The sequence below is a fragment of the Arachis duranensis genome, chromosome 8 (genome assembly GCF_000817695.3).
Source record: "Arachis duranensis cultivar V14167 chromosome 8, aradu.V14167.gnm2.J7QH, whole genome shotgun sequence".
Taxonomy (NCBI): Eukaryota; Viridiplantae; Streptophyta; class Magnoliopsida; order Fabales; family Fabaceae; genus Arachis; species Arachis duranensis.
In genome coordinates, this window is record NC_029779.3 from 5,440,242 (window position 1) to 5,454,462 (window position 14,221).

At 38.4% G+C, this 14,221-nt stretch overlaps 2 protein-coding genes across 2 annotated transcripts; both read right to left on the minus strand.

Annotated features, from left to right (window-relative positions):
* Positions 1-3,229: 3,229 nt before the first annotated feature.
* LOC107460432 (cytochrome P450 CYP82D47) lies at positions 3,230-5,248 on the minus strand. The gene is made up of 2 exons (XM_016078798.3): positions 4,162-5,248; positions 3,230-3,903 (listed from the first exon to the last, which is right to left on the minus strand). Exons 1-2 carry the CDS (start codon positions 5,161-5,163, stop codon positions 3,274-3,276), a joined length of 1,632 nt encoding a protein of 543 aa, XP_015934284.1. The 5' UTR covers positions 5,164-5,248; the 3' UTR covers positions 3,230-3,273.
* Positions 5,249-10,053: 4,805 nt separating this feature from the next.
* Positions 10,054-12,243, minus strand: LOC107460361 (uncharacterized). The gene is made up of 3 exons (XM_016078716.1): positions 11,050-12,243; positions 10,516-10,936; positions 10,054-10,274 (listed from the first exon to the last, which is right to left on the minus strand). Exons 1-3 carry the CDS (start codon positions 12,241-12,243, stop codon positions 10,054-10,056), a joined length of 1,836 nt encoding a protein of 611 aa, XP_015934202.1.
* Positions 12,244-14,221: the final 1,978 nt, after the last annotated feature.

Here is a 14,221-nt window from a genome sequence, read left to right on the forward strand (position 1 = left end):
AACAGAATCTTCGTGGTATAAGCTAGATAGATGGCGGCATTTATGAGGATCCGGAAAGTCTCACCTTGTCTGTGGTATTCCGAGTAGGATTCCGGTAATGAATGACTGTGACGTGCTTCAAACTTGCAAGTGCTGGGCGTTAGTGACAGACGCAAAAGAATCAAGGGATTCTATTCCAGTAGGAGCGGGAACCAACCAGTGATTAGCCGTACTGTGACAGAGTGCGTGAGCATTAGTTTTCACTGCGAGGATGGGATGTAGTCATTAGCCATGGGTGATGCCTCCAGACGATTAGCCGTGCGAGTGACAGCCGCATAGGATCATTTTCCCGAGAGGATTGAAAGTAGCCACCGCTGATGGTGAACCCCTATACAAAGCTTGCCATGGAAAGGAGTAAGAAGGATTGAGTAGAAGCAGTAGGAGAGCAGGCGTCCTTGAGCCATGCAGCATCTCCATTCGCTTATCTGAAATTCCCACCAATGAATCTGCATAAGTCTTCTATCCTTTTTATAATTTATTTTCTTATTTTTATTTTCGACACCCATAAACCAATTTAATCTGCCTGACTGAGATTTGCAAGGTGACCATAGCTTGCTTCATACCAACAATCTCTGTGGGATCGACCCTTACTCACGTAAGGTTTATTACTTGGACGACCCAGTACACTTGCTGGCTAGTTGAACGGAGTTGTGTCCACTCGTGCCAAATTCTTAAATTCCATAATTCCACAATAAAAACAATTCGAAGAATAGTGATCACAATTTCGTCCACCAGTGCGCAGTTGTGACAAAGTGTGATTCATGTTTGAGAGCGCTACCAAGTTTATTGGCGCCATTGTTGATGATCACAATTCCATTCACCAGTCACCATCTATCAGAGATATAACGCTTAACACACTCTTGGAATATAGTACCCGTCACACTTATCACTCATTCAACTTCCTCATCTTTTATCCGGAGCAAGTGGACAATGCACTGCATCTTACCCGGTCACATATATTTCAATCATAATATGTTATTATCATTTCAATCAAACTTATTCATCATCATCTCATCGAATTAATCATTTACTTATCAAATCTCTTTTGATACCAAAACCAACCCCATCAACACCCTTACTCCTATTTCGTAGCATAAAACCTAGCTATCGAACCTTAAACAGAGTTTTCAGAGATTTAAAAAATTAGAGGAATGGTTGATAGTTTCAAAATGGTGAATTTTTATGAAAACAGTAGTTGTGAAGGTTTACAAGCTTGTTGAGAAGATCAAATAGGAAAAACAGAATTTTGTGTGAAAAATAGCGCTTAGCGTGCGCATCATTGTTGTGCGTACATACGCACCAGAAGAACTTCCCAGCTTGTGCGTATGCATCATAGTGTGCGTACGCACAACTTGCAAATCCTCAGGGTGTACATACACACACCCCCTCACGCGTAAATCCACTCCCTGACTTGTGCGTACGCACAACTTGAAAATCCTTAGGGTGTACATACACACACCCCCTCACACATGTGTGCGTACGCACGCACACCAGAAATCCTGGTTTTCTGCAACTTAGGAAAAAATTCAATTTTCGGCACTTAACTTTCGACGCCCATAACTTCTTCTACAAAATTCCAATTTTCAAAAACTTTATACCATTTTAAAGATCTTGAAATTATTTTTAATTTGAAACAATTTTTTTTCAAATCCAAAATCCAAATCTCAAGGTATGGTCAGCTGAAATTTATTAAAAATTTATGTTTAGTAAAAGAGTTCAAAACTTCTTTTTTTTTTTTTTCCAAATTCTCAATTTCAACCAAAGTTTTACCCCTCAAATAACATCAAATATACTCAAAGCAATTCCATAACCATTTTATCCCTTCCATAACATTTCAATACTCACTTTTATCAATTTACACCCAACCGTCAATAGTCACCAACAACACAATTCATCAATGCCTCAGAGCACATTTCATAAACATTCATCATTCCTCATCAATCACTACAATCATCAATTATCACACATTTACATAATTAAACTCAACATATCCACTAAATCACTAAACTTCAATAAGTTCACATAGTTCAACCTATCCTACGGTCATCTAACCTAAGTTTTCATGTTATATTATATATTATCTACGATAAACCAAAACCATACCTTGGTCGATTCTTCCCTAAGTTCAGAACACCTCCAATTCCACCGTTCCTCAAGCTTTCACTTCATCAATACCACACCAAAATCGGGTTCCAACCTCCAAGGTTCAAATCAATAACTCAACCACCAATTTGGACTTCAAATCAATATAATTCAATCTATTTCCATATTATATCATTATAATCAATGCCAAAGCTTATTAATTCAATAATTTCACAAGAGTTAGAGGCTTCTCACATTACCTATGAACAATTGGGACAAAACCGACCCAATGATTTTTCAAAGTTCATTCACACCTAATATATATCACCAAAAACACAAATTCTCTCAAACATATAATACCCAAATTAGGAAACTGAAAGGGTAAGAACTGGGCACAAATTTTTAATTTTCTTACCAAATTGTTCAGTGAATTTTGTAGAGTTTTCTGAGACGAACGCGTGGCTACTGACGGCTCGTCAATCATAGTTAGTCTCTTTTATATTGTATAACTACTTGTTATTTCTGATTCTAAAAAATTTAAGTTTTAATTCTTATACCACATTAGAGGACTATACTTTATAATAATTTTTTTAATATCAAAAGTCCTGATAATGATTCTTTAGATGCTAATGCATCAAAGAATGATCCCTAATCAATATTTTTTAAAATTTGGTTAATCTTTTATTATAATCCCTAATCAATATTTTTTAAAAAGTGTTGCTAAAAAAAATGTTACCAAAATAAAAAATATATATAATTTTAATTTTTAAAACACTTGCATAATCACCATTATTACCATAAACATAGTTACCATAAAATATCATTTAGTTAACTAGCTTCTTGGTTCTTTGTGCTTGGATTCTCTGATTTTTCTTATGTTAAGCTTTTTCGATCATAAAAAAAAATAATCACCATAAACATAATCATATTAAAATTTACCTAATAAAATATATCAAAAATGTATATTAAAATTTATTATTAATACAAAATGATTAAAATCAACTATTAAAATTTATTATTAGTATAAAATATATATTAAAATATAAAATATATATTAAAAATAATATATATTATACATAAATATATAATAATTAATTTTAATGATTAATTTAATTTCTGTACAAATAATATTTTTGAATAAAATAAAATATATCAAGATAAACCGTAGAGCCTAGAAGAAAGACGTGGCTTGATGAGAACATCAAGGGGAGTAGCTTTCATAGTTGTGAGGCCAAATATTTCAGTCATATCAATGGGTTCATCAGATGGCCTTGAAATTTCAAAGGATTGCAAGAAAGTAGCCAAAGTTAGATGAATCATGGGAAGGGCAAATGATAGTCCGGGACGCATTCTTCTCCCACTTCCAAATGGGATCAACTCAAAGTGGTTACCTCTAACATCAACATCTTTGTGAGTGGTAAGGAACCTCTCTGGCTTAAATTCCAATGGGTCAGACCAAATGCTAGGATCCGTGTGAATCTTCCATAAATTTGTGATTAGTTGCGTTCCTTTTGAAATGTAGTAGCCATTAACATAGCAATCATCCGCAAACTCACGAGGTCCTGAGAAAATTGCTGTAGGGTATAACCTTAATGTCTCTTTAACGATGGCTTGAATGTACACCAACTTACTTATGTCTGTTTCGTTTACAAGTCTGTCTTTACCAACATAGATGTTCAACTCCTTTTGTGCTTGTTCTATTGTGCCTGTATTGTTCAACATACAAGATAATATCCATATAAGAGTTCCTGAAGTGGTGTCAATCGATCCTCCCATCAGAATCTGCAACGCACAATAATTTTCAGAGGAAAACGTGTTCTTTGATTAACAAAACAGTAATATTTTTTCAAGTAATAATTAGAAGTTGTAATTCACACATAGTATTTGTCAGTTCGATTAGGGACCATAATAAAAGACTAACCAAATTAATTAACTAATATAATATAACATATTATATTGTTGATCAATTTAGGTACAATTGACTATAACTACATTACTTGAAAAACACTTGAGTCCACCATATACTATATATATACATACCCAAGTGGTGGCTTTGATGACAGTATCGGAATCAAATCCAGCAAGTTGAGTACCATCAAGAATTGAGAGCATGACGTCCATGAAGTCTTGATCGCCACCATCCTGATCAGAATTAGCTCTTTTCCGGCGATGCTCCTCTAACCACTCCACCATAATGGCGTCCATCTCCTTAGCGGTCTTTTTCATGGCTTTCTCGTGCCCACCCAAATCCAGCCACCGAAGCCAGGGAACAGCGTCACCCACCACAACCAACCCCAACTGCCGCATGAATTCTCTCATGGTTTTCAAGAACCGCTGTGCTTCCTCCTCATCAGAACCACCAAAATATCGTTTACCCGCCACCACTCTAAGAACCATACTGAGCATCAACTCTCCAAACCACTTCTTCATCTCCACCGCAACATAGCCCGAGGAGGAGGCGTCGTTGTCGTTGTTGTTGTTGTGTTTCTCAGCCCAGAGTTTGTAGAGCGCTTTGATGCTGGCTTCTAACTCGGAGACACGAAGGTGGCGTGATAACTCGATTCGGCGAGTGGAGAGCAATTCCTGGTTGGTAATCCTTCGCATCTCGCGCCAATAATGGCCATAAGGGGCGAACGACACTATGGCTTGGTTATAGGTAAGGTGTTCGACGGCGACGACCCTTGGCCGCGATGACAGGGCGATGTCGTTGGTGGTGAAGCATTCCTTAGCGGTTTTCCAGTTGTTGATGACCACAGCACGTTGTGATCCGATCTTGATCCTGAATATGGCTCCGTATTTGTCGGCCATGGCGCCTAGAGTTATCTGTGGTTGCTGGGAACGGGTGAAGAGCCAGAGATGGCCTATTATGGGCCATGCTCCCGTCGCCAGCGGTGGCTCTTTGCCTCCTCGGCGGCGGCCGACTTTGGAGCTTCGCAAAAGAAAGAATAGCGGAACAACTAAGATTAGAAAAACGAGAGCAATCATTACTAGATTATTGGTAATGCTTAAGCAACTCAGAACTGAAGGGGCCACAGAAGCCATTGCTCTGCAACCTACCACAACTACCCCTTAACCTTATGCCCTTATTAGATCTTTTTCCTCGTTTGTCTATTTGACAATAAAGAAAAAAGAAAATCTTAAGGAACGTGCAAAATGAAAACACTAAAGAGCATGTGCATTGACTTACTATGTTTTGGTTTTGGATAAGCCATTTTTACTTTCTTTTCATCCCATCATAAAGTGGTTAGTGTTAAGAAGAAAAAAAATCTAAATTTATTTTATTGAATATTTATTTATTGTAGAATGTATTTGTTCTCAGAAGAATACTTTTTTCGAATTATACGTCGGTTTTGTGTTAATCTAGGGGATCCTGAGGGCTCGAACTAAACCGAAAATATCCTCGTGAACTCAGATGCAAGTGTGGTACCTGCAAAAAGAATTACGACACTCAAGTCAATAAAGAATCACTTATAAAAAATGAATATATGATCAGTGGGTTGTTTCTTTTATCTGCTGGCCCTAGTCGACCTTATGCTCATTTTATAAAATTGATTGGTGTTGAATAGGTCGTTGGTTTGAGCCGTGATCTTCGTGACTGACTTTTGGGTAAGATCATGGGGAGTAATTTATTAGGATAACGTTATGTTATTTTTCAAATGTGGGTTATCGTGTCGAGGTATAACGCGGTTCGTCCAATGTTAAAGGGATACCGTACACATCTCCCAAACTTTGACTTGGAAAACGCAGTTTTAGCAAGTTGAGCTTACCCTGTATAGTTATACCTCAGTGTTTAATGACAAGTGTGTAGCCCCAAACTCAACGCACGTTGTTACTACTTCAAGTTTGGGATTTATGATTTTTACTTAGATGTGTAACGGGTTTAAAAATAAAAAATAGGTTTTGAGTGTTTACCTTGTTAATTGGGCTGAAATATTTTGCTTTGCCTATTGGAATACAGACCGTTTGCCTTGGACATGTGAACAGTTTTAATTGTTAACTTCCCACTAAATTAGTGGATTGTAATTAAATATTTTTTTCGTTTTCTCATTGGGAAGAAACACAATGCACGACTTGAAGCTATTTTTGCTTAATTGAAAAAGGACATGTCTTCGAAAGGTTTGTCTTTCCCTCTTCCTGTCCCTTTCTTTGTCTCAATCTCTTTCAAAAAGATTGTTAGGAAAAAGGAAAAAGACAAGGTTAAAGTAGTTGAAGTGAATAAGCAGAATTCCTATCATTAGGTTCACGTTGATGTGAAAACTCGTGCGTCATCATATTGTGATGTGAAGTCGCTTTGTGAGCTAAAAGCTCTAAAGCTTGCTAGGGAGGGGTCAGGGGTTTGCATTGAGCTTCTCCCTTATACTAGTGAGGCAAGGGTCTGCGAAAGGAGGGGTGATTGGGAGTATTTCTATATGTATACTCCTTGTTTTACTGAGTTGCATGTGAAATTCACCTTTTCTAACTTTGAGTGCAAAGTCTTGACGCAGTTAAACTATGCTCCATCACAATTGCACCGTAATTCCTGGGTGTTTCTGCGTGCGTATGAGTGCTTGATGGAATTTCTTGAGTTTTCCTGTTCTCTTAATGTTTTCTTTTCTTTATTTTAATCAAAGGGGGTGCGGAAAGGCCTTTGGGTTTTTCTTAATAGTTTCTCCAGATGTTCTGTTTTTCTTTTGTACAAGTCTTCATTTAAGAACTTCAAGTCTTTGTTTGTAAAGGTTCGATCTTTGGAAATCAAATATCCTTTTTATTTAGACGATGAACTAATAGAGAAGTATCATCTATATTGGTGTTCGGAGAGAATGCAAATTCTTGAGGCTGATGAGAGGAGTGAGGAGGAAGACATTTTTCTACACTTTCTCACAGAAAATTTTGCTGCTGGCGAATGCTTATCCATTCCGGATATGCTACATTTTGAGAAGGAAAATGATAAAGAGAGTTTGAAAACATATATAGGCAATCATAGTCATGTGTTTTTGGTTTCGAGGATTTCTAATTGCTGATGTTTTGTTGTTGTTTCTTGTAGGCAGCCGAGTTCCTCATCTTAAAACTTCTCGCTCCAGTTCGATTTGAGTCGGAAAAGGTTGGTAGTGGTTCCAGGTTGGTTAAACAAGCCGATGGGGACGCTTCTCATTCTGCTGCTTAGCATTCTGTTTCTTTAAAAAGGAGGAGGGATGAGTCAGACAAGTCTTTGAAAGTTATATCCAAGGAAGGTATGGAAGTTGTTGTTGGTAAGAGGTCGGTTTTTAAGAGACAGAAGAAGCTGCACAGGTTTATTGATGGGGTGAACCCTCAGTCTCTCTGGAGCGACCAGTTTCCTATTGATGAGCTGGCCGACCGAATTTCCCATTATCCTAGAAACATGCAGCTGACTCGGTGAACTAGCGTAGAAGGAATTGGAAAATTTATCTAGGTTAGCTAATTTTGATTTTTGTTATTTATTTTATATCTGGACTTGTCATTGATTAGTTGTTATGTAGATTATGGCTTCGTGTCTGTTATGCATTGGTCGTGCGACCGAATTGCTAGGAGCGGAGCAGTAGATTGCTACGAACAAGGTGGTTAGCTTGGAGAAGACCTTGAAGGAGAAGGACGATGTCATTGTTGACGTAACTGCAAAGATAAAAAGTGAGGAAGAGGAAATTGTTAAGCTTCAGGATCAAATCTGTCTTCTCCAGGCCGAGATTAAGAAGAATGAAAAGACAAAAGGTGAATGACATCTCGAATTCATGAGATGGAGGATAAGGGTCTTGAGATGTTTGCTGCGGGATTTGTTTGTGCTGTTAGCCAAGTTGCTCTGTTTTCTCCCGAATTTGACGTTGGAAAGCTTGATGAGATGATGATTGTGATTGGTGGTCAGCTTGTGGAAAATGAGCCGGGCAAAGGTCATGCTGACAATATTCCTCCGCCCTCCTGAAGAATTTTGTTAATATTTTATAATTTTGAAATTTAGTATTGTGTTCATTTGGTACTGTTGTTTGGCAGCCGATGATTAAGATGATTATTTTTTGAAACTGATTTTGTCGACGTGTTGTGTCGGTTTTGACTTTATGAATGCTCTGAATAGTTGCTGCATATCTATGAATGTGATATTCCAACTTATGTTTTGTTAGTTTGATGTTGTCAAAGGACAAATTCAGTATAGTAATCAGGAAGAAAAAGATGATTAGATTTTTGAATGTGAAAAAGACCTCTCGGTTGTTGAGAGGCGTGGGGTGGTTGGCCTCGTTAAAACCGCCGAGTAAAATCCTCCTCAAGGAAAAACCTTGTGACCAGAAAAAAGAGTATCTTCCCACTCCACTTTTTACAATAAGATGTTAACTATGATAGATCTTTAGAGATGAAATATTTCAAGTGTTGGGGAGAGCCATTCCTTCCAACGTTTCGAGGGAATATGCTCCTTTTCCGATGACTTTGGAAACTCGGAAAGGACCTTCCCAGTTAGCAGCTAGTTTTTCATGTCCTGGTGGTTTCCAAACTTCTTCGATTTGCCTTAGCACTAAGTCTCCTTCTCTTAGAGTTCTCAGTCGTACTCTTTTGTTATATTGCTTTTGCATAGCTGCCTGCATGGCTCTTTGTCTGAGTTCTGTTAAGCATCGCTCATCTCCTATTAGATCTAGCTCGGCTGATCTAGCTTTCGTGTTGGCCTGTTTGTCAAAGTGCTCAGTCTGAGTAGATCCTTGGCTGACTTCCATGGGAATCATGCAGTCTGTTCCGTAAACTAGTTGGAACGGGTTTTCTTTTATCGTGGACTATGGTGTTGTGTTATAGCTCCCTTAGTACTTCTGGTATGAGTTCTGCCCAACGTCCTTTAGCATCTGTTAGATTTTTTTAATGCCTGCAAAATAACTTTGTTAGCCGCCTCCGGGAGCCCATTACTTTGTGGGTGCTCGGCAATGATGTTAGATATGCAGATCAGTTAAGTATGACTCAATTTTCTTATTTGTGAATTGCCTACCGTTATCGAAGACGATTTCTCTAGGTAAACCAAATCTACATATAATTGATTTCCAAATAAAATTTTGTACCTTTTTCGACGTTATTTTCGCAAGTGATTTCGCTTCTATCCATTTTGTGGAATAATCAATGGCTACCAAAAGAAACGTTACCTGTCCTGGTTAGACTGGTAACAGTCCGAGTATATCCATGTCCCATTTGTGAAATGGCCAGCTGACATCTGAGTTGTGTAACAATTCGGCCAGGTTGTGAATGAGCGGTGCGCACTTTTGACATGCATCACACTTTTGTACCTTATTTCTGCAGTCTTCTCTTAGCTTCGGCCAGTAGTATCCTGCTCGTAGGATTGTTATGGCCAAGCTTCTACCTCTGGTGTGATGTCCACAGATACCATCATGGACTTTGGCAATGGCATTCGCTGCATCTTCTTAGCCAAGGCATTTTAGTAATGGCCTAGAGATGCCCCATTTGTATAGGTCAGTTCCCATCATGGTGTAATGGCTTGCTTTATATCTGAATGACCTCGAATTTTCTTCCTCTGGTATTGCCCCAATTCTTAAATAGCAAATGAATGGGCTTCGCCAGTCTTCTTCCTATGATATACTTAAAACAGATTTGATTTCTGAACTTGGTTCTATTAGTGTCAGGTGATATAATTTATCATGTGCATCAATTACCCTGTATGTAGCTAATTTAGATAAAATATCAGCCCTACAGTTTTGTTCTCTAGGTACATGTGATATTTCAAAATTTTGAAAATGTTGTATCATAACTTTTTTCCAAAGTTAGATACTTTTCTAGGAGTTGATCTCGTACCTGAAATTGATCGGTTACCTGTTGTACTACGAGGAGGGAGTCACAGTATACCTTTAGATTTTCTATTTCTATTTCTTTTGCCAACCGGAGGTCTGCTAAGAGTGCTTCATATTCGACTTGGTTATTGGTTGCTTGAAATAGGAATTTGATTGATTGTTCGGCTTAGACTCCAGCGTTGTCCTTTAGCAGGATCCAAGCTCCACATCCACTTTCATTTGATGCACCATCTACATACAACTCCCATGTTTTGATTGGTTCTTCAAGGTTGGTGAATTCTGATACAAAGTTGGCAAGTGCTTGTATTTTGGGAGATCCTCGTGATTCATAAGAGAAGTCAAATTCCGAGAGCTCTATTGCCCATTTTGTAAGTCGCCCTGCTAGGTCTGGTTTGGATAATATTCTCGTCGAACTATTATCCGATGTGTTTGAAAATAGTGTCATAGAGACCGAGCTATGATGACCAGACCAAATGCTAATTTTTCAATGGTCGAGTACCTTGTTTTGGCATTTTGTAATACTTTACTCACAAAGTATACTAGGTGTTGTTCTTTCTCTGTTTCTGTTATAAGCACGGCGCTGACTGTGTTAGTTGAAATTGAAAGAAATACAAAAAAAGTGGTTTACCTTGTTGTGGCTTCTTGAGAATAGGGGGTGAACTAAGCAGATTTTTTAATTCGACGAAGGCTTTTTCACATACGTCTGTCCAGAGAAACTTTTTAGCCTTCCTCAAGGTGTTGAAGAAGTGATATGACTTGGCCGCTATTGCAGGTAAGAATCGGGACAAAGCTGCTAGGCATCCTATAAGTTGCTGCACTTCTTTGATTGATCGAGGTGATTGCATACTTATCAAGGCATGACATTTGTCGGGGTTGGCTTCTATTTCCCTATTTGTCAGTAAGAACCCAAGGAATTTGCCTCCATGTACTCCAAATGCACATTTTTTTGGGTTTAGCCTCATATTGTAATTTCGGAGTTGATGAAATACTTCATTGAGATCGGCCTCATGTTGTTGTTCCGAGATCAATTTGACCACCATGTCGTCAACCTATATTCCAATGTTCCGGCCGATTTGATATTTGAAGACCTTGTCCATTAGTCTCTGACAGGTTGCTCCTATATTTTTTAGCCAAAAAGGCATGACTTTATAGCAAAAATTACCTTGGTCCGTTTCAAATGCTGTTTTTTCTTCATCATTAGGGTGCATTTGTGTCTTATTATAACCAGAATAGGCATCCATGAAACTGAGCACTTGATATATCCTGAGATGTCGTCTACCAATTTGTTAATATTCAGTAGTGGGTAGGAATCCTTTGGACAGACCTTGTTTAAGTTAGTGAAGTCCACGCGCATACGCCACTTTCCCGAGCTTTTCTTAATCATTACGACATTTGCTAGCCACAATGAAAAATGAGGTTCTCGGATAAAACCTGCATCAAGTAATTTCTGTGTTTCTGCTATTGCTGCGCTTTTTCTTTCTGCACCTAAATTTCGTTTCTTTTGCCTTATAGGTCGGGCATTAGGATTGACTACTAGCTTGTGGCATATGAAGTTCGGATCAATCTCTGGCATGTCGGCTGGCATCCATGCAAACAAGTCGATGTTGCACTTTAATGTCTCAATCAGATTTTGTTTTGTACCTGCAGAGAAGATGGAGCCGATGTTAGTAATTTGGTATGGATTCCCAAGTTGTACCTTTTCTAAGTCGTCCGTTGGGGCTGGGCAGTTATTGCTTTCTCTCGGATCTAGCTCAGTCAAAGTTGGAATGCTTTCCGAGTTGTAAATGTAATGGATCATTGTAATAGTCTCGTTTGCGGTGACTTTTAAACCCGCATTATAACATTGCCTAGCTTCCTTGAGGTCTGCGTGGACTGTTGTTATTACGTTATCCTGCACAAGAAACTTAACACAAACGTGAATAGTAGAGATAATAACTCTGAAAGAATTAAAGGACGGACGTCCCAAAATGACATTATAAGGGTTTGCACAATCTACTACTAAGAATTGAATATCGAGGGTTTTTGAGTTCGGAGACTCGCCCAACGTTGTTCTCAACCATACATAACCTGATACGGGGACCTTTTCCCCAGAGAACCCTACCAATTCTCCGAGTCGTGGTTGTAGTGCTTTGTCATTGACTTGCATCTTCTTGAAGGTGGAATAGAATAAGACATCGGCACTACTCCCTGGATCGAGCAGAACCTTTTTTACTGTTAATTCTCCCATTTGTATTAAGATTACTACTAGGTCTTTCAGATTTGGGCATTGCGACTTTAGGTCGGATGCGCCGAAAGTGATTTGGGCTGCTGTTGCTGAGGTTTGAGTCCGTTGCCGAGACCCATCTATTGCCATCATGGTTCTATAATTCCTTTTCTCGCTGTGCTGGTTGCTCCTCCTCCTACAAAACCGCCTAAGATGTAGTTTATTACTCCATTAGATGCAGGAGTTTCAACTGGTCCATACCAGGCTCCCTTTTCTTTCTGGTCTGAGCTCTAGCTCGGCTTGTTAGTGTCCCTTGCTTCTTTCTGGCTTCTGGAAGTTACGTATTTATCCAATAGGCCTTGTCTTGCTAGCCTCTCTAATAAGTCTTTGGATACTACGCATTCGTCAGTGGTGTGGCCGTATTTCTGGTGAAATGCGCAATGCTTGCTCCTATCTACATACTTTTGATCCTGGTATGTCCGTGCTTTGCTTGGTAGTTTGATTAGTTTATTGTGTAGTATTTCTTTGATGATGTCCTCTCTTTTGGTGTTGAACTTGGTGTATGAGTAGAACTTTGGTGTTAATTTGAAAGGCTTTTTGAGATCTTTGTTTTGAGATTTGGTAGGTTTTTCCTCCTCCTTCCGAGGCAATAGTCTTTTGTTTCTCCGAGCTTCATGTAATTCTTCGATTTCAATTTGTCCAGTTACTTTTTCTCTGAACTCCTCTAATGTCTTCGGCTTTGCGACAGTTATTGCTTCCTATAATTTCCCAGGTCGAAGGCCATTTTTTATTGTGTGCAATTGTACTTTCGGGTTGAGGTCTGGGATTTCCATGGCTGCCATTGTGAACCGTGTCATGTAGTCCTTTAAACTCTCATGTTGTCCTTGCTTGATTGTACTGAGATAATCTGAATCTCGCACATAGCTTTTGGATGCTGCGAAGTGGTTTATGAACAATTTGGCGAATTCTTCAAAGCTTGATATTGAACCTGCAGGTAAGTTAGAAAACTATAATAAAGCAGCTCCATCCAAAAAGGTTGGAAAAGATCGGCACAAGATGAAATCGGAGTCACTATTGAGAAACATCATAGATTCAAATTTCGTGACATGGACTTTAGGATCTCCGATCTCCTTGTACGGCGTTAAAGTCATGGGAAGTGTAAAATTTTTAGGTATTTTAAAACTCATTATTTCTTCTGAGAAAGGGTTAGTTCGTCGTCTTCCTATCTTGGGAGGTATCTCCTCTGTCTTCGCATTTGATTCTGATTGACGTTCCTCGTGTTGATCAGTGTCTGCCTTCTTATCATCGTTCTTTTTTTCGTCATTGTTCTGCATTATTGCCAACAATTTGGCCATTAGTTGGTTTTCTGCTTGTAGAGTAGCATTAGCAGCCAAGAGTTCAGTATTGGTCTGATTGGCCTAGGGGGTCACTGAATGGTCCGTCATTCTTCCGCTTATGAAAAGAAAAGAAAGTACAAGGCGGATATAGTAGCGTTAGGTCAAAAAACTAAAAGCGAGGCGGGGCTACACGGTGGGCGCCAAATGTTCTGGCAAGGATACTCTTTTCGAGCTATACGTCAGTCTTGTGTTAATCTAGGAGATCCTGACAGCTGGAACTAAATTGAGAATATTCTCGTGAACTCAGACCCAAGTGTGATACCTACAAAAAAGACTTCGACGCTCAAGTCAATAATGAATCACTTATAAAAAATGAGTATATGATCAGTGGGTTATTTTTTTTATCTGCCGGCCCTAGTCGACCTTATGCTTGTTTTATAGATTTGATTGGTGTTGAATAGGTCATTGGTTTGAGCTGTGATCTTCGTGGCTGATTTTTGGACAAGATCATGGGGAGTGGTTTGTTAGGATAACGTTATGTTATTTTTCGAATGTGGGTTATCGTGTTGAAGTATAACGTGGTTCGTCCGATGTTAAAGGATACCGTACAGTATTAAATAAAATTGAAAGTAATAAATTTTGGTAATTTTTTACTAATATTTTTTTATTATCAAATATTTCTAAAAATATATTAAAATTCGGAAATGATAAATTATCAATATTTTTTCGTGTATTTTACCTTATATTTAAATTAATATTAATTAAATTGTATGTTCTACTTTTTTTAATTAAAA